Below are 19,355 nucleotides of genomic sequence, written 5' to 3' on the forward strand. Positions count from 1 at the left end.
TCGCTCTTGGGGCTGCCAATAAAGTCGCAATCATGGACCAAGAATTATTCCGCTGAATAAATAGCGCTCGCGCATAGGTTCCGAGTAAGCCACGATGCCATGCACGGTGCCGATGCAGCTTCTGTTCTGCAAGTCGGCTCGACAGCAAAACGCGCTCTCCGCAGAGGCTCGTGACGTCTAGGCCTATCGGTAGCGAGAAAGTGCGACGGCGATTCATCGGCGGACGTCGTATGTTCCAGAAACGCTGCTGACGGCTCGTTTCAAGCGTTGCACGGCACGTAAGGAAAGCAATGTTCAGTAATAACTACATGAGTGCGGCTAAAATGTCTGTCACTTCTGTTTCCGGACATCGCGGAATGAAATCTGGGATCGCTCGCAGTAGATATATGGGACAATATCGAATTTTCCTTGCTTCGCGTTTATGGAAGTGCACGCGAACGGTGGAAACGCGTTGACACTTTTCCTCAGATATGCTTTATCCATGGATCTTCATCCAGAACAGCTTTTTCGTAATTCCTTCCGCCAGCACGTCCGAGTTTTTAATCACTCTGCGGTAAATACCCCCTAAAAGGCCCTGCCCTTTCGAGCTCACGTGTTAGGGTTCCAATTCGAATTTTTTTGCTTGCTTTTTTAAAAATGTCATCTTATTAGTAAAATCATATCTCCTGGTCGGAGCAGCCGCAAATGCGCAGCTGTCAGTAGCGGGCCCGTCGCTGACGGCCCACAGTGAAGCGGCTACGCCATGTTACACGTCCGCCCCTCGCTTTCGGGGGTCAATAGCTAACGGTTAAAAAAACTCAGTTTCGCTTAAGAGCGAAGCAATGAATTCGATACCAAAAAATTGTATTGTGAAACGAAGTAAGACTAGCAGCTAACTCTTTTGGATCCGATCTCGCGTAACTCAACAAAACGCTAGTTTAAGGGAATATGGCCCCTCCAGGAACCGAAGTGTTTTCTTGCTCTGAGTTCTCTAAACGCGAAGTAAGCGTTGAGAGCACAGCAAGTTTATGAGCCGTCTCCTAATGCCTCGAGATAGCGCATGCGCAAGCGAGCGACTGCGCCCTTCGAAAGATGCGGTCCCCCCCCCCCCTTCCGCTCCCCTGGCGTCCCTTCATGCTCCTTACGAAAGACGGGCGGGGCGTTTCCTCTCTGTTTGATGAGCAATCGATGGCAGGCCCGCACGCGGGAAGATGTTATCTCATGCGCTGTCCGTGCGGCGGAGACAGACGGCCGGCTAGTTTAATCTCCGCTTCAGCCGCGTTCGTCGCCAGCGCTCGCAAGCTTTTACCCGCGGCTAGAATGCACGTGGTGACGTTAATAATTTGGACTTTATACGGAAAATTACGGCAATGGCGACGGCAAAAATCCGCCGAGAGTATCCATATAATTGCTAACGCAAGGGTCAATGTACGGGGCAGATTTTGCGCCCCCCCTCTTAGGTGATTAGGGGGGGCGGCGGCCCCCACCCCTGCCCCCCCTGTGCGCACGCCTATGCTCCGGAGATGATTTTTTCCATGAGATTTGCAATGAATCGAAATATTTCTAGCCTTCATAAGAGCCCCATAATAATACTCAGGTGCTTGAATGTTAATGCAATATGCTTCTGTATTGCACTCCAGGATGTAAAATTCGCTGCTCCAAAGTGCTCCCAGATGCAAAATTATCTGCTCCAAAGTGCTCCAAGATGAAAATTTGGCTGCTCCAAAGTGCTCCAAAACGGAAATTTTGCTGCTCCAAAAATTGCTCCAAGTCAGAAGTCCTCGGTAGCATCACTGATGTCGTTTTCCTCCCAGGAAACTCTAGATGATATTCTCTTGTACGTCCGCACCATCCTTAACAAAAAAATGTCATATATAATGAGAGTAAATAAATGGTTCACTTAATAAGACACTCTCTAAGGCGTTTTGCCCCTCTCACATGCCTGAATTCAAAAAAATTTCCCCTTTGACCCATGGCACCAAATGAGCTAAACTTTTCATGGCATGTAGCTAGTAGTATAAAGTAACAACATAAATAATTACATCGTTGTCCTGACGCCGGAGTAGCTTCATGCGCGGATCCGAATATTTGGCCAAGCAGAATTTCGCCCCCTTTTTGGCGAGTCACGGACACACTGACATCAGCCGCGCAACTTTTCCCGCGCGAACGCTGTAAGCAATCCTCAACTTTTACACATAAAATGTCGAAAACTACCGGCACCTATCGCTGAAATAGAGAAACAAAGAAAATGTACTTTTTGTATTAGTTATAGAGGGTGGCAAAGTCAAAATGTCGCGTTTTGCCCCGCGTCTCATTTTGTCCCGCCTTACCCTACATCGCATATTATAAAGAAAAATGAGCATATTTGTCATGACCCAACAAACCTGCACAATATTTTTAAAGTTTGGAACAAGGCATGTGTCACTTGCACTTCTTTGGTTAGTAGCAAAGCGGAAGCAACTTCGGATAGTAGCAGGATCTGCATTTCAGTGTAATCAGTGTAAACGTCATCAAATTGTTCTGTAAAGGTAATCTGAATTTCACTAGGAGGCTAGTGATAATCGGTAAAATACATTGCGTTTAAAATTTACGATTATTGCTGCATATAAACCCGTATAAGAAGCCTTTAATTTTAAGAAATAACTAATCGATATGTGGGTAATACGTTTATTTTTAAGCTCGAGGTGGGGCTTCGCGGCAGTGCGGATTTTTCCTCGACAGGCGTTTTGACGAGGTAGCACTCCTACATTGCCGTGAAACCACCCTTACAGGGGGTTACATGCGGTCTAATATACGCCTATTCGTTCATTTTGAATACTTCGAATTTTCGAATAATTTAAATACGTGTCTAAGTGAATTCGAATACTGTAATATTCGTTCGAATATTCGAAGTGCTCGTATATTGGCACATGCCTACTCGCATGTTATTCTTGTGAAAGAGCGTTGACTCTTTGTTCTTGACTGTTGTGAGAAGAACATTCACGTTGCTGCTGTGGGACCATTCCTCACGTAGGCTGTGCGTGGGGGTCTGGTGGAGCAGCTGCTTAATCTTTTGGGCAAGCCATCGACCAGCGCGACGACCAAAGCACACGCTGTGCAAGCACTCAAGGCCATGGCAGCAGACATGGCCAGTGGGGACCAGGTCAGTTGTGCATGAAATTTCGTTTCAGCTCTTCTGACCAACACTAGGCTCCAAGTACAGACTGAACTCAGTACCAGAACTTTCTTCTGGATTTACCAGTTTGTGTCTGGTATGAATGGGCAACCAGCTGGCATTGGTGTAATTTAATGTTGTCAAAGTTTTCATGTCATTTTGTGCAGAGCATGGTGGTACACACGATTGAGGTGACAGTTTGGCTTGTGATGGCAGCTCATTTTGGCTGAGGTACAAATATCTGTTGAAAGCTCATTGTACTCTCGGAGACAAAAAGTATTCCTGACACGAGACTGCCAAAAAAAGATAAATTCTCACTTGGACCGACAGCATAGTTTCTAATTAAATGTACCAGCCTGTTGCAGAGTTTGCGACCTGTGCATATTTATTAAATTAGAACGATCATGTACTAAGCAGAGCCCGTGTTCCATAGACTTTTGGCACCGAGAGTGATACACTTGGCCGTGAAATGGAACACTGTCAAAACTGAAGAGAGTGTGCGGCATTTCGCAGTTGTCCTCTGGACTGGTTTTAGAGCATTTGGTGTTGTTTGGGTCATACAAATGAAATGCAGCACGCATGTTTAGTTCATTGCGTAAGGACCGTTACAGCATTTTCTCCTGGTTCCCATGAGTGCTGCCCTTCTCAAAGTGCTGGGATATTGGCAGGAGCTTTTCCCAAGCATTGTAATAGGTTGTAAAGATAAGTTGAGGCAGTGTTATTATAGCACCGAACTTGCTCGCGCAACTGTATTTCATTCTTTGCAACTGTCACTAAACAATGTATTTAGTATAACATTAAACACTGTATTCGAGTATCCTCTTCAGGTGCAGTATTTTAAGATGCCTTCAGTATTTCCTAGGTGCTGCAGAGATAGGACGCTGCTGCTTCTATTGGGCTCACCATGCCTGCTGACCATTCACGTTTGAATTATCTGATAAAGGCTTAATTCAGAATTGAAATACTGAACCATAGATGCTGGGATGCTGGGAATATGCACCGGGATCTGAGCGACTAAGATTGAATTAGCTGGAGTCGAATTATTTAAAGTCTGTAGTTGTTCACAATCCATATCAGTGCTTTTGATTTTTATGCACTATCTTGGTGTGCATTATCATGTACAGAGCTCATGGATTGTAACACGACAATTTCGGATCTTGCGTAGCGGAGTGCAGAAGCGATTCAGAAGATTCAGTGATTCACCAAGAGGAAAGAGCCGCTTCTGCACTCCCAGACGCAACGAACCAGCTGGCCCAGCAACTCACTATTTAGGAGACAATTTAGGGCTATGCAATGCACATACTTTCATTTCCACTGTCCTCAGTTTGTGCGATATCAGCATAATTTTTGCTCGAACACTTACATCACACCCAACATTACCTTTTGCCTCCAGGTTTGTAGCAACGTGATGCGACTATCTTGAGGAATTGCATGTACTAGTCGTTACAGACTAGGCTCTCTAAGAGCACTTGAAAAGACCGGAAAGTTATGTTTTGTTTGTTGAGAGACGAACAGGGGTGCAGAATTCAAATACAAAACCAATCATATCAGAGGCAGTTGTTCCATTTAACAGCAATTCTGTTTAACAGATTTCCCTTTACTGAGAGTATACTGTACTAAAAGTTTTCATGACATGTGTCAATCTGTCAGCACTGTACGCAAGTACACAGCCTTTGTGCTTACAATGGAGACTGCCCATGTCAGCCCGCTGCATGCCATGATTATTTAATTTCAGTTTCAAATGCCTGTGCATACCGTATTTACTCGCGTAATGAACCCACTCGCATAGTGAACCCACCCCCCACTTTGGTCCTTGAAAAAAAAATATTTTTTTTAATGTGCGTATCTATTCATTTTATTTCGGTGTGATTGCCAGTGCTGCTGACAATCGAAACAACGTTAAATCACGCCATTATATCTCAAAACAACGACGCAAGAAGAGTCGCAACATAGTTTAACAACCATGCTAAACAGTTGCCAGCAGCGCGAGCGCGAACGACGCGAGTCGAAATTTAAAAGTCGCGCCTTTTTGCGGCGGAGCGCCATCTGTTGAATGCAGAAGAAACCTCCTTGCTTAAAGGCCTCCGAGATTGCGTGCTGCCAGGTTTCTCGAGAGGCTCGAGAGAAACCTGTCGGCGCACAATCTCGGAGGCCATGCTTATAGCGCTGTCGCTGCTTCTATGTTGTCTGGTTTCTCGATCGTGGTGAACTTCGTTGGACACCTGTTGCGTGGGGTGTGATGGTTCGGTACGCTAGCTACACGGCCGGTTTTAAACTCAAGGTGGTCGAACACGCACTGAATTATGGAGATCGTGCGACTGGACGACACTTCAGCATCGATCTGGTGCGCTTACGTAACTGGAGAAAACAAGAGAAAGAGCTTTGAGCTACAAAAAAGGATCGTCGTGCATTTTGCGAGCCAAATCAAGGAAAGTTTCCTCTTGTCGAGAGACAGGTTCTCGAATATGTTAAGAGGCTCCATAGTGAGGGATGTGCAGTGTCCCACAAGATGACTTAAACCCATGCGCGGGCCACGGTCAGAAATCATGGCATTCCTGCCACTGACTTCAAGGCCAACAGCGGTTGGGCAGCAAGCTTTTTAACACCGTCATGCGAAATTTCAGCTCTTATTACTCCCGCAATTTTTTTCTCCCGCGTAATGAACCCTCCCCCCAACTTGCCACCGACTTTTCTGAAAAAAAAAGGTGGGTTCATTATGCGAGTAAATACGGTACTTACATTTACTGTGCGTGCAGAATAGCTGGCTGTTTAAGAGGTCGTTGAGTGTGTCTTCTATTCATTTTTAGACGCTTCTCTCGTGCAGGTGAACAACCTTCTCGGCCAGTCCACCATCTGGTCTGACTATAAGGATCAGAAGCACGACCTCTTCATGGCACCTGCAGCTACGGCTGGCTACTTGCCCAGTGAGTTGTGGCCATTGTGCCTGCACCCCTTGCACGTCTTCTCTACTTCCTCTTTACTTGCATCCTTATTGTGTACATGTAATGAGCGACTCAACGTTTGGCCTTTTCTTGGCTGTCGCTGTGAGTTTGCAGCTTATCGATTGTAAACGCCTCTAATGGGCCGTGGCTGTTATGATGTCATGTGGTCGTGACGTTGACGAAGGCAGCAGTCAGTGTGTTCAAGACAGAACTCTTTATTTGGGCGCACTTGTGTCCGGAAAATGAAAGGGTCAAAGTATAAGCAATTCAAGCTGTACACTGATAGCGGCGAGAACAGCGTCGGCCGTCGAGTGATCTGCCAAGTGGTAAAGCGTGTCGACATTTATACATGTGTCATCGAAGATTCCAGCGTTATCGCTGCTGGTCGCGTAACTTCCAGAATGTTCGCATTGTTCGCATAATCTTATTGGAAGGTTCTAAAATAATCTTATAGGTTCCCTGTCATTCGGGCGCAGTTTGCGCAAGGCAGTAGTTGCACATGTAGGGGGCCGGTAACATAAAAAATAAAAAGAAAGGAGCGTGTGTGACAACGTAATAAGCCTGAACAGCATGAAAACAATATTGAGACAAAAAAAATGGAACAAGCTTTTTTCATCTCGTCTTTGACCCTGTGTTGTCATTGCACTGCTAAAGTTCCAGGTTTGTTTTCAGTTTATGTTTACATTCACATAAATGTCTTCCATGACCCAACATTATTGTTCAAGGGTCCCATGTTCACTGTTCGTGGTCACGGCTGTTCACAGACTACACCAATTACAAGCTGGTTCAGTCATATATCTTGCCAACGTACACCTCAGTCTTGTTACAACAAAGCCACATCAGCCACAAAATATTACTCTCATTGTACCTCATATTCGTTAGTAAAACACACTTAGATACCAGCAAGAAAGAAAATTTCTAACAAGTCTGTGCAAACGAAATGTTGATGGGGTGCCTCTAAGCCCATTTCTATCTTGCTGTGCCGATGTGAAACAACGGAAAAATGATAAAATATATACACTCGAGCCCTGCCATATTGAATCCGAAGGAGACTTGTAATTCAGCATGAGTTGTACATGATACAATTCACTCCACTACGATCAATTCACTTCACTGCATTATATGACTGTCTTGCAGTGTTGCTTACTCAAGCAGATTCCGTCATTATGGAGTGTAAATAAGACGGTCGCTGCACAAACCATTTAAGCATTGAGATGCACACCTTGTGCATTTTGTCTCTATCCATGCTACGCAAGTGTTTATAGATTCAATGCATTGTTTGGTAGCACCTGGCCATAACAGAGCCATTTCATCGGTATGATTGTGGTAGTACACCGATATGAAAAACACGCTTGCAGAGGTGCAGTATGAAGCACCATTAGATGTTTCAAAACTGGCAGTGAATGTTTTCAATATGGGTATAGTGCAGTGCTATAATTATGCAGGGGATTTCCAAGGATATGTCACAACTACTCAACATGGAAAATAATCCGATGTACTACCAGGGGTTGACATTTCTGGGTTTGACTGGACACATTTGCTTCACCTTTGTGAAGGGGAAGCACCTCGTAACCAGCGCTACTGCACAGGATTGGCACATTGGCTTTTTAAGTATGGATTGACCAAGCAAAGTTGCCACCTACACACTTTTCACACATGGAGGGAGCCATATGTGGATGGAGTACAGTCGCCGACCGATAAATCGGACACCGATAATTCGGACATGCTCGGTAATTCGAACAGTCGCGTGGCACCGCCGATGATCCCATAGAAGCAATGTGTAAAGACGACCGATATTTCGGACAGCTGCGAGATCTACATTCGATAATCCGGACCCTGTTCGAGACTGTCGCGCACGCCGAATCGCCAGCCATTATCTCCTCCGACACCCGTACCATACAAAGTATGGCCTCAGAGATCAAAACGAAAGCTAATTGGTGATCTATGAGGCTTTATTTCGATCGCTACTTTATGCCTCAGATTTGTGATAGGAAATGCCGATCTTGGAGGCACTGGTCAACTGTGGGAAATCGTATCGACATCGCGAACATCCTACATTCCGGTTCTTGTATCCCTGCGCTGCGCTGCTATCGCCTGCGTCTGCGGTAAAGCGTTCTGCGCGTGCGTTCATTTTTATCTTGAGACTTGCTTTATTTTACGCTCTGCTGTCTCAAAAGATCTGAGTTAAATGGCGCCAACGGTGCCCTCACAGCCAGCGCCGAAGGCCGCGCTGACGACAACGAAACGTGGCAGATACAGTCAACTTCCAATTTTTTGGACGCCCGATTTTCCGGACATGCTCGAAAATTCGGACGCTTTCGCGGCACCGTCACCAGCCCCATAGACGTCAGTGGTCAAGAACGTCGGAAATTTCGGACGCTAAAACTCTTCGGCGTCCGATTTTTTTGACTTTCTGCCAAAATTGCAGGTTCCAAAGGCAATAATTGAAGCCCCCACCTCTGCCGCGCCTATCATCTCGTAGGTTCGAACCAGCGTTTTCGCGAGTCGACCTGTTTGCGACAGTAGCAGAGTCCGAAAGTCAGCTTTGTCGCGATGCCGGAGTGTTATGGGGTGAAGCGGACTGGAAATTCAAAGAGGCCGCTATCACGGTGCCGTGCGGCGATGTCTTACGGATAAGCAGTGGAAATGCACGGAGGCGTGATGGCGGCAGGTGGCAAACGCGCCAGTACGGCTCAATCGCTGACAAGCCTTACGATAAGCATCTTCAGTCAACTGCTCGATAGTGCATGTGGCCTGGTGCAGTTGCATGCGTAGCGCACGCTTTTAAGAGGCAAGAACCCGAACGCGCCGCGCCGCCATTCATGCTGCCTCATTGTGCGACCGCTAAGTGCGCCGCACAGACGCGTTGCCTTCACGAATGAAACCAGCTCGTCATCGTACAGCGATCACATCACACTGGCGGAGATACAGGCGGACTTGGTTGCACGTAAGCGGAAGTGCGGGCAGCAACGCATTGACAACTTTTTTCGGCCATCGGGACCCTGAAGTGTCAATAAAAGTATTTTTTTTCTGACGCATTCGTTTTTTCGGACATTCGATAATTCGGACTTATTTACGTTCCCCGTGGAGTCCGAATTATCGGTCGTCGACTGTACTATGGTTGTCAGTCTAGCCCATGCATATGCAGATAATCTCACTCTTCGCCGCTGGTGAGGTCTTTGATTGTGAACGAATTGAAGGACAGCTTTCCGCAAAAGCTTGTCACCAACCCCTCCACCATCCACGCTGCTTAAGCTGCTGTGGCTGTGAAATGCACAAGAAGCAGGCTCTAACACTTCACTTTTCTGTAGCCTAACCACATTACGGTTGTACTATCTGTAGATCGAAGGACTGTTTTGCATGAGACACAAGATGAGTGGGCATATCGTAACATCGAGATGTTCCTTCCCAACTTGCAGGTGCTGGGACGGCCATTGCTGGCTACCTGACGCAAGGTTCGAGCCAGCACATGCCACAGACGCCGCCACCACTGGGCGAGAGCTGATGCCCGCTGCTGGGACTCACACGCAAAACAAACGTGCCTTCCACTGTGATGTTGGGGTCGCTGCCAAACCCTGTTCCTATCTGGTCCAAAGCTGTGCGGGGGAGTGCGATGTCTGCGTGAAGGCGTGACTCACAGAACACAAGCGGGCCTGGCAAAAGGAGGTCCCTCCCGGCATAAGCCACTTGGCAACTAGGCCAACTCGCCACTACCGTACCTTTAGCGTACATCTCGGCACTGGCGAGGAACGAGTGGCTTGTTTTCCGTCTCGCGCCAAAACTCTCACCTCCCCTCGCGTCCCGAATTGGTGCTGAAGCACTCGCCGGAACGACGTTTTAAGCCAAAGGAGTGAGGCTGCCACGTCGTTTCCTTCTCCTCCTCCTTTGGTCATCGTGCTGTGTGGTTTGTAATGCTCGCCAATGCAACGAGTCTCTCGCGGCGTTATCAAAGTGTCGGCCACACGTCGAGCGACCCACAGACGCGTCCGATTTGTACCAGTTTTGTTTGCCTTTGTAATTTTAATGTTGTTATCTTTCAACGTTTCTCTTGCTTTGTTTTTTTTTCTAGCTGTGGATGCAAAGTTGAAGAAAAGTAGGGGCTTTATAATGCTGGCCGGTGCTGTCAAGGAAAGAGTAGTTTTACAATGGCCGTCGGTAGGCACCTGTTTCTGTATATTGTCCGTCATTTTTGGCTACATTCTGAGAGTGTGGATGTGATGCTTATTGTGAAATGCTTGTGCGTGTTTTGAAACCGGTTTGCAATAAAGACATTCCCCTTACAGCTGTCTGTACAGAATCATGTGTTGGCCTTCTGAGCAGGATATGTGCGTACGTTCCAGTGCTACGTATTATTATTGCACATTTTGGGAACGTGAGCAAATGTTCTCCAGATTAAAGCAAAGCTGCACTATAAAAACACACACATGCACATATTAAGGTTGTTATGACAACTGGTCACATACTTTATGTTGTCATTAGAGTCAGATTTCTTTTGATACTTGTTATTCCTAAGTCAACTTATTCACAAAATAAGTTGTGTGTCCTGTAGTCACATTGCTCAATGTCTTGGTATGAGAGCTGATTTTATTGCTGGTATCTGCAGTGGTGTCTTTCGTTATGACTGTCGCTTATGGTAAGATGTGCCTTCAGAACCCATTAGTCTTATCAATAAAGTTAGGATTATAAAAGCTGAGGCACTGGTGCTTTTCATTCACTTATTTCAAAACCTGTTTGTCAAAGTTAAAATCTAATCACTTAGTAATAAAACACCAGGCCTGCGCAGAACATGCAGCACAGCCACAGTGTAAGCACGAGTTGTGGGCTTTCTGGAGCCCGTTGTAAACTCTCTGAAGGAGACTACTGCAAGTAGAGTTGTGAGGTACCCACTACGTCATAATCATCATTTCATGAAGTAGGGGAGAGTCCACTACACTATAATTCATCATTTTGTGAAGTGGCGAGGTAGCTACGTAGCTGCACACATTCTTGATGCTGTAGCTAATGATGAAAAATTATGTCTGAGCCCTTTGTAATGGGTGGGAAGCTTTAAATCGCCCGTTAATTACATAATTCACATTGTGTGACACCTGATGTAGTTTTACTTTGCTGCCACACAATATCACATCTGTTAATGTGATTCCTTGCCCAACTTGTTGCCTGTATAGGGTCTTTTTTTTTTTTTTGCAAAGAAGCTGGCATGGCTGTGTGGGTGAATACTTTACTGCCTTGCAGAGTGCCTGGGTTCAAATCCCGCTTGGACCTGGATTTTTTTTTTCTCTTTGTGCGCAATACCTGCTGGGCAGTGGCAGCAGACCACTACGCCACCAAAATTGGCTGTTGTGAGCTCATAACAGCTTATGCTGTAAAATATATGTATATATGGCATTGAATATCAAATGTAATATTGCCTCATAAATGAGGTGTTCCCCCATTTTTATTTCAGTATGTGCAATTATGTTATACTGTGCCTTCTGATAAACTTGCCTGGTTTCTGTCTTAAAGGGCCCCTAAACCACCTCCGATAATTTCTTAACATTCCAAGTAAACACGCGCATTGAGTTCAGCATGCCGTCACGATCAACGGTGCCCAACGCGACAACGCTACAAGCCGCAGGCGCACCACAAATTCCAAGAAACAATCCCGTCTCCTATCTGGGCCTTTCTGTAATCCCCAGGGTTCGCCTTGATGTCAACATTCCAGTCTGCTCATGTCATCCACAAAAGGAACCTGTTTGCCTGGTCGCAAGTACACGTACCTGCCGCTCTTCCTCCTGCATGGTTGGGAGGCATACTCGGCCAGGAGGAGAGACGAGCCGACGAACAGAGCATAGTGAAGAAAAGAGCGAAACAAGCGAGGGCCTCTTTTGAATCGTCAAACGCTTGTAACTCTGCTATTATGGCATCGTTTCGAAAAATTCTCACAGCTGCGTGTTCATTGTAGACCCGTGCACAACTGCAACACCACAACTAAATTTCGATCTCTGGGTGGTTCTATGCAAGGTGCACAAACTCAACTTGTACAGATGCTTTATGCTTCTTGGTAAACGTGCTGTGCATGGAAACTTCACCAAAAAGAAAGTTCAGGGTTAACTGGAATTGCACAGTTGCAGCTTTTTTTTTTTTTTTTTGCACTTAGGATGGACATTTAGGTATTGTTCAAACCTGAGCACAGTCGTAACCCAAAAAAGTTTAATAGAACAGCTTCACAAGCAACTAGAAATTTTGCGTATCTCGCTTCACTAATTATCCAGTTGCAAAAAATTATGGGCTCCCAGCATACACAAGCCCTAAACCATGCTGGTATCACTCATACTGTTGGTGAGAGCAAAATTAAAGAACGCATTTTAGTTGGACCTAACTGGTCTCGTATTTCTATTGCTCATGACTGTATGCAGGGTCATTCCACACCAAACGTCCCAGCCATTTTAGCGACCATCTCAAGTGAACTCGAAAAAAATTCGCAGCATATCCACGGGTGAATGATGAAGAGCTTGGGCGAAGCTCCTGAAGCAATCATGGTTACACCGTGAAATCTTCAGTGGTTTCGCCCAGCAGTAATCAAAGCGATAGCCCAGTACATCATCAAAGATGTGACAAACACTGTATATATTTATACAAGAAATTTTATTAATCGTAAGTGGTAGCTAGACGTGGCTTCCGTTCCCCCTTCATTATAACGGCTTTATGGTTGGTGAAGTGATGGATCGGTGATGGGTCGTAGTGGGATGTTTGCAAAGACGAAGTAGTGGGCAGTTTGCAAAGGATCGGTGATGGGTCGTTGTATACTGCTGGTTACGCCTTGCGCCGGACAAGGTTAGACTAAGAGGAGCTTCGCCCCTAAAAAATCCTGCTGATTTTTTGCATTGAAAACAGTGAATTGCTAGAATATTTCGGAGATAAAAAAATGTTTTTTGGCCACTTGGGAGCCTTTCGAATTCCGCAGAATGTCTGAGTGTGGTTTATCAGAAAAATTATTCTGAGAGTATCGTTTTTTTTTTCAATACCAAATGTGGTTCAGATATTAAACAAAGGCGTTTGTATAAGGTGTTCGAAGCTCAGTAATATTACTGCAATTTTGCAGTCTTATAAGCCGCCAGGAAATTGGTTGAAATGTTCCATGTTTTATTTTCTTGCTTTATAACATTGCGCTATGTGTGAATGTCTGTGGAATGAATACTCACTCTGCAGGAGGTATATATCGCGTTAGAAATATTTTCAGACCACTGTCGTTTCTAAATCTTACGAGAGAAAATCGCAAATTTGAGAAAATCATCATTTTGGTCCACATTGAGATGCAATTTACACCGCGTGGTGCTTCAATTAAAGATCAGCTTTACACCTCAATCAAAAGCAAATTAACAGTCCTTCTTATATGACAAGTTTCATCATTACAATTTATGTTTTAAGGAAGAAAATAATTTTTGAAGTTCTCCATCGAAGGCTATGGGGAACTTCAACGAGGAAGTACGCCAGCTTCCTGCCGTACTTCCTGTGGGGGAACTAGGTGTCGAAATCCCCTAACCACACACCCGGGCTGCGCCTGGTATCATCAACGCCTGGTATCATAAACTTATCTTGGCAGTGGATTGCGGAGCAAAGCTGCGGAGGCGGGGCATCCGCACATTTGTGTTACTACGCAAATAGTCCGACAACTCTTTCTGTTCCAGTCTCGGTTTTGCGGTGCCTTACTCCAACATAGAAGTTGCAGATAACTTGCTTGGTCCGTTTTTACAGCCACTTTATGTCACGTATGGAGTATATCTTTCTCGGAGAACGAAACGGCGAGTTTTCAGCCGCACATCGTCCAGCCGGCATCGGGGATGCCATGTTTACTGCTAGGACAGGCGTGCGGAAAACGTGGCGCTGTTAAAGAAATGAAAAAAAAGGGGGGTAAAATTAAAGCGTACAATAATTCCTTTCCACCAACGGCTTCCCATACTTGTTTTATTATTACATCGAAGAAAGCTTTATTTATTCAAGCTAGGTAACTCTGAAAATTGGGAAATAAAAATAGGTACTATTTCTTGGCACGCGTGCAGGCAAGCCTTTCGGTTCTGTAGCTTCCACAGTTTCGCTGGTACTGCCACGGTCGCTACATTAAATAAGGTACTAGTACCAGTGGCGTAGCCAGGGGGGGGGGCACACCGGGCCCGTGCCCCCCCCCCCCCCCCCCGAATTTCTTTTTTTTTTTTTGCTATGGCATACAGAGCCCGAAATGACACTTGACCACATCTGCCTGCCCGGCCCCCGCTTCAAATCAAGGAGATGCCCTCCCCCCCCCTCCCCCCCGAAAAAAATTTCTGCCCCTGACTAGTACACTGCAGTACTGCCAAGAAAAGTTGTCGCCGAGTTATAGGTTAATTTTACCCCCTCAGAATGAGTGCTGAGGCGCAGGGTGTAGGATTTACTGTGCCAGTTGGCGCCGTTTGGATCTAGGCATTCGTGAGCGTTTGTTTTTTCTCCATATTATAGATGTCTTCGTTGCGAAAAAGTCGCCGCTGAAAGTCACCCGCCTTCAAACACGAATGTCTAAAAATAAATAGGGGGTCGACGGCGTGCAGTCGTGGCCGAGTGGTTAAGGCGATGGACTAGAAATCCATTGGGGTCTCCCCGCACAGGTTCGAATCCTGTCGACTGCGCAGTGATTTTATTTTTTTATTTCATTTTTTTTTTTTTGTATTGTGGGCTCGAATGATAGGCAATGAGCAATGTTCTCCGAAGGCGGGGTGACCAGCCGTCAGGCTCTGTGTTCGTTCGCCCTTGAGGAGGGCGTTGCCACAGACTTCTAAAGTTGTACCCGACTGCACAGTGCCATCTCCAGTTTGTTATGAGGGATTTGTTATTTTACATCATCATATGTCAGTAAACTTAGGGTGTACATGCAGTACAGCGAATCAGTCGCCTTTCTTACACAGAAGAAAGCAAGAGCAAATGCTGCATGGTGCGTCCAACACGAAAAGAATGCATTAAGCGGTTATCCACACAGAAGAGCAGTGCAGTAATGACGTCTTGGTTCAAGAAAGAAGTATAAACAAAAAGAAAAATATATAGCAGAGCGTGGTTTCGATCCACGGACCTCTGGGTTATGGGCCCAGCACGCTTCCACTGCGCCACTCTGCTGACTGGCGGCGTGCAACTCCGAGCAGCTGCAAATTCGTGCGTGCTTGGGATGGTCGGTTCAGGCAGATTTCATATATATCCCATTTTCTCGTGTTTTGTCGTTTGCGCTGTCTTCTCAAGAAGTCGTATAGATGATGTTTCACCATGGATTAAATACCTGCCTATATACAAACCGTGCTTGTTTTGTACCGTGTAGGAAACGGGGAGAAAAACGGGGGGGGGGGCTTAAGCAGAGAGAGAGAGAGAGAGCAATGGTGCAGTTAAAATGCTATTTAATTATCATGCATGTTTCCGTTTATTTGGTTGAAACGAGCTTGTGTATATACTCGAGAAAATGAAAAGGCCTAGCTTTCGCGCTATAATAGACCTCTCCCTGTTTGCAAACAGTGTGACGTCACTGTCAGTGTCCCGCCCCCAAGTCCCGCCTTCGGAGGAGGCTATGGCGCTGGTTGGCAAGAAAGTTCCGCCGGCGGGATCTCTCTGCATAGCAGCGCTGCGTGTGTCTGCGTTACTTCGATAGAGGTTTTTGCAAATTGCTATTTTCCGAACTCACAGCTGTTAAAAGGAAGTCACGATTCTCTTAGGTCAACATATGATTTGCTCGTCGTGGATGACAGCCATAAAAAATCTTATGCTCTTCGAAAGCGAACGTTGTACATTTTCACGTGTTTGGAGAAATATTAGCATGTCATATGGATGTGAACGTACTCAATTTGCGTCGCGAAATCTGCACTGCAGTTTTAAGCGATGTGCAGCATTAGCGCGGCTACACGGATTAGATTCTCACTCACGGCGCAAAATTCTGGTCGGAGATTAATGAAAAAAAAAAAAAAACGAAGGAAACACTCATTGGCGTGCGTTCCGTTGATGTTAATAAATCCCCGTGAAAATTAGGCGAAGTTTTCCCCTACGTCATTCCTCATAATCCACTGTGCAGTTTTGAGATGTTAAACACAATAATGCAATGATAAATCATCTCTTGCGCGGTTACTTCGCTGTATCTGATGCCCACAACGTGTTTCCATACTTATTCAATCAATATCTGGGGTCTTACGTCCCAAAACCAGTGTTTCCATACTAACTTCTCTCCTTTAGACTTGGTGCACAAACTCGGAATGTCACTTCATAAATATCGAGACGTAACGATAAGCCTAACTAGAATATGACAAACAAGAATCTCCACTGCTTCCATCATTTATTTATTTATTTTACCCTCAGGGTTTGCACATTACAGAGGGGACGTACATCTCCAACAAAAGGTGATACGCGTATGGTTCTGGGTATTCGCCGTGGTAAACCGTACATGCAGCTTCGGCAATGCTAAAACACGCTGCTAGCTCATGCGTAGTCTCACCTTGTCTCACAAACACTGAGATGTACACACTCGCAGATCATCGCGTCAAATAAAATGTCCAATCCTGATGTTCCGTCGACAATCGGTCTCTGCAAGGGTCTTGTTAGACACAACGCACGCCAATGTTTTCGCAAACAAGATGCATCGTTATTCACACAGCACACACCATACACAATATTGTCATTTTCAACGTCCGCAAAGGTGAACCGATATCGTCGCTGCCTTTCAACGCACACTACACGCCACAGTAAAAGCGGCACATTTTCGAAGACGATGCCGCTGTTCTTCGCACAGACCACCACGTGGGTTCACTTCTCCAAGATAAACAGCCAACAGCCTGGCAAATGTTTCGTCACGCAGTCTACGACACATTTATATGTTCTTTGACACATACCACAAATAATCTTGGAACCGAAAGATGAAGGAAAAGGTTCAAAAGAAAAAAAAAACGTGCGCCAAACACCGTGCGATACCACGCTGAGCCGGCGGCGGGAGTGTTTTGCCAACCACTGCCGTTGCACGTGCGCCGAGAGGTCACGTGACCTGACGTCACGGGGCGTGAGTGACGTAGGCCGGTAGAAGTCTATTGTTTTCCTACTGTGGACATCTTCCCTTACTGTTCATGACACGAAGACGACTACGTAATGATATGTTTAGTTTTCTGAAGTTGATATATCTGTGCATTTTTAGGGGCGAAGCTCCTGATGCCGTGGGTCTGTCCATCCTTTGTTTGTTTGTAGCGTTGTAGTAGCCACCTCTAGCTCGTGAGAAGCGCGCGTTCTGGTATGCAGTAGAAGAAGAAGACGACGTTGACGAGTGAGACTCGTGCGTGTTCGCCTGTGTGGCATTCTTTCTTCTTTACTGCGCGCGTTCTGGTATGCAGTAGAAGAAGAAGACGACGTTGACGAGTGACACTCTCGTGCGTGTTCGCCTGTGTGGCGTTCTTTCTTTTTTACTACGTCTCGTGTTTTCAACGACATCCGAAGACAACATTTCAGAAGTAACGCGCCATGAGGCTCCCTCTTGGCACGCTTTCTCTTTAGCTCGGAGTCGCCAGATGGAAGACAAGGCTGCGGAACGGAGGGCACGGAAGGCGGCGGCAGCGCGCGCTCGCAGACAGAATCCTGAGGTGAGAGCCCGCGAGGCCGAAGCTGCACGTCTACGCCGCGAAGCAGGTTCCGCCGTTCGAGCCCGCGAAGCCGAAGCTGCTCGACAAGCTGCACCGCTGTGGTGAGAAGACCCCGCCGTTCGAGCCCGCGAGGCAGAAGCTGCTCGACAAGCTGCAGGGCTGCGGCGAGAAGACCCCGCCGTTCGAGCCCGCGAGGCCGAAGCTGCTTGACAAGCTGCACGGCTGCGGCGCGAAGACCCCGCCGTTCGAGCCCGCGAGGCCGAAGCTGCTCGACAAGCTGCACGGCTGCGGCGCGAAGACCCCGCTGTTCGAGCCCGCGAGGCCGAAGCTGCACGGCTGCGGCGCGAATCGGATCTTCGAAATGTGGAGGACCGTGAAGCGGCGAGAAAGCGCGCGCACCGGCAGGCAGAGCCCGAGGCTGTGCGAGCACGTGAAGTGGCTGCAGAACGCATCAGGCGGGCTCTGCCCGAAGGCGCCGACGCGCGCTTCCAGCGGGACTTCCTTGATAACAGTTTCGGCCATAGTTGCGGTGTGTGCAACAGATTGTGGTTCTCAAACAATCTAGTCACAATATCTTCCATCAAGAAGGACCACGCTCGCGCCAATGCCATCGCCGTGCAGCGCGAGTTGCGCGAGTTCGCTTCGCCCCACTCATCATCATTCACCACGTGGATACGTGGATATGCTGTGATTTTTCTATAGGTTGTATTATCTCGTTTTTTGTCTATCCGAAATTGTGGGTATGTGCCACGTGGTGAAGGAACATCATTATTAACATCATGTCAGCGATGGGCACATTGAATCTGCCCTCCAAGAAGCCATCGACTACACAGAGTCCTTTCTGCAGGACACGGGCCTCAGGTGCTCACCGAGTAAATCAGAGCTGCTTTTGTATAGACCCAGCAGGCGGGGACGCAAGCCAAAAGACTGGAAGCCCCTGGCAGAGAGTGACATCAACCTGCATACGAAGAGTGGGGACATAATCCCTAGGGTCGCGTCGATCCGCATCCTCGGTATGATCGTGGAGTCATCGGGCACCAATAGCCAAACGATCCTCCGGCTCGCAAAAAAGACTGACAGCACCATCGGCCTTATCAGGAGGGTCGCCAAGAGACGCAGCGGTCTTGCAGAAGAAGACAACCTGGTCAGGCTTATCCACGCGTTCTTACTGTGCCACTTTACCTACGTCGCGGCCATGCATGTCTGGAGGAGGGCTGAGCAGGATAAATTAAACGCCATGATCCGGAGAGGCATCAAGAGCGCTCTTGGTATCCCGAACTACATGCAGACGGAACGACTCCTACAGCTGGGAATGCACAATACGCTCGAGGAGATTGCGGAGGCACAGGAGAGGGCACAGGTCATCAGACTCTCGGGCACGAAGGCTGGGAGGCGACTCCTGATGGCCATGGGTATCCCGTCGGCCACAGTGGACGACAATTACCAGGGATTGCCAAGAAGACAACGTGAACAAATCATCGTTTCCCCCATTCCGCGCAATATGCACCCGCTGCGAAACACGGGAAGAAGACGGGCCAGGGCAGCGGCGATCCTCCGCAGTGTAGCAGAGGTCCCTGGGGAGAGCTGTTTTGTCGACGCGGCCAGGTACGGGAACAGCAACAAATACGCAGTGGTCTCGGTCGACCAAGCTGGTTCGGTCATCAACGCCGCATCGAT

General features: G+C 47.1%; 1 protein-coding gene and 2 non-coding genes across 17 annotated transcripts in view; 2 read left to right on the top strand and 1 right to left on the bottom strand.

Annotated features, from left to right (window-relative positions):
* Positions 1-10,356, top strand: part of LOC119395969 (dnaJ homolog subfamily C member 13) — a 221,893-nt gene extending 211,537 nt beyond the window's left edge. For 14 of the 15 annotated variants that reach the window (XM_049416836.1, XM_049416838.1, XM_049416840.1 and 11 more), the window contains exons 45-47: positions 2,993-3,121; positions 5,958-6,057; positions 9,495-10,356. In XM_049416836.1, the coding sequence (XP_049272793.1) occupies positions 2,993-3,121; positions 5,958-6,057; positions 9,495-9,580 (315 nt within the window). In that variant the 3' untranslated portion in view covers positions 9,581-10,356. The remainder of the gene's footprint in view (positions 1-2,992; positions 3,122-5,957; positions 6,058-9,494) is intronic. The other variant, XM_049416832.1, reaches the window with a different exon arrangement.
* A 4,276-nt stretch (positions 10,357-14,632) lies between these two features.
* Positions 14,633-14,714, top strand: Trnas-aga (transfer RNA serine (anticodon AGA)). The gene has a single exon. It is a non-coding gene; the product is annotated as a tRNA-Ser (tRNA).
* Positions 14,715-15,123: 409 nt separating this feature from the next.
* On the bottom strand, positions 15,124-15,195 carry Trnam-cau (transfer RNA methionine (anticodon CAU)). Its single transcript has one exon. It is a non-coding gene; the product is annotated as a tRNA-Met (tRNA).
* Between the last annotated feature and the right edge of the window lie 4,160 nt (positions 15,196-19,355).

This window comes from Rhipicephalus sanguineus, chromosome 6, assembly GCF_013339695.2.
Source record: "Rhipicephalus sanguineus isolate Rsan-2018 chromosome 6, BIME_Rsan_1.4, whole genome shotgun sequence".
NCBI lineage: Eukaryota > Metazoa > Arthropoda > Arachnida > Ixodida > Ixodidae > Rhipicephalus > Rhipicephalus sanguineus.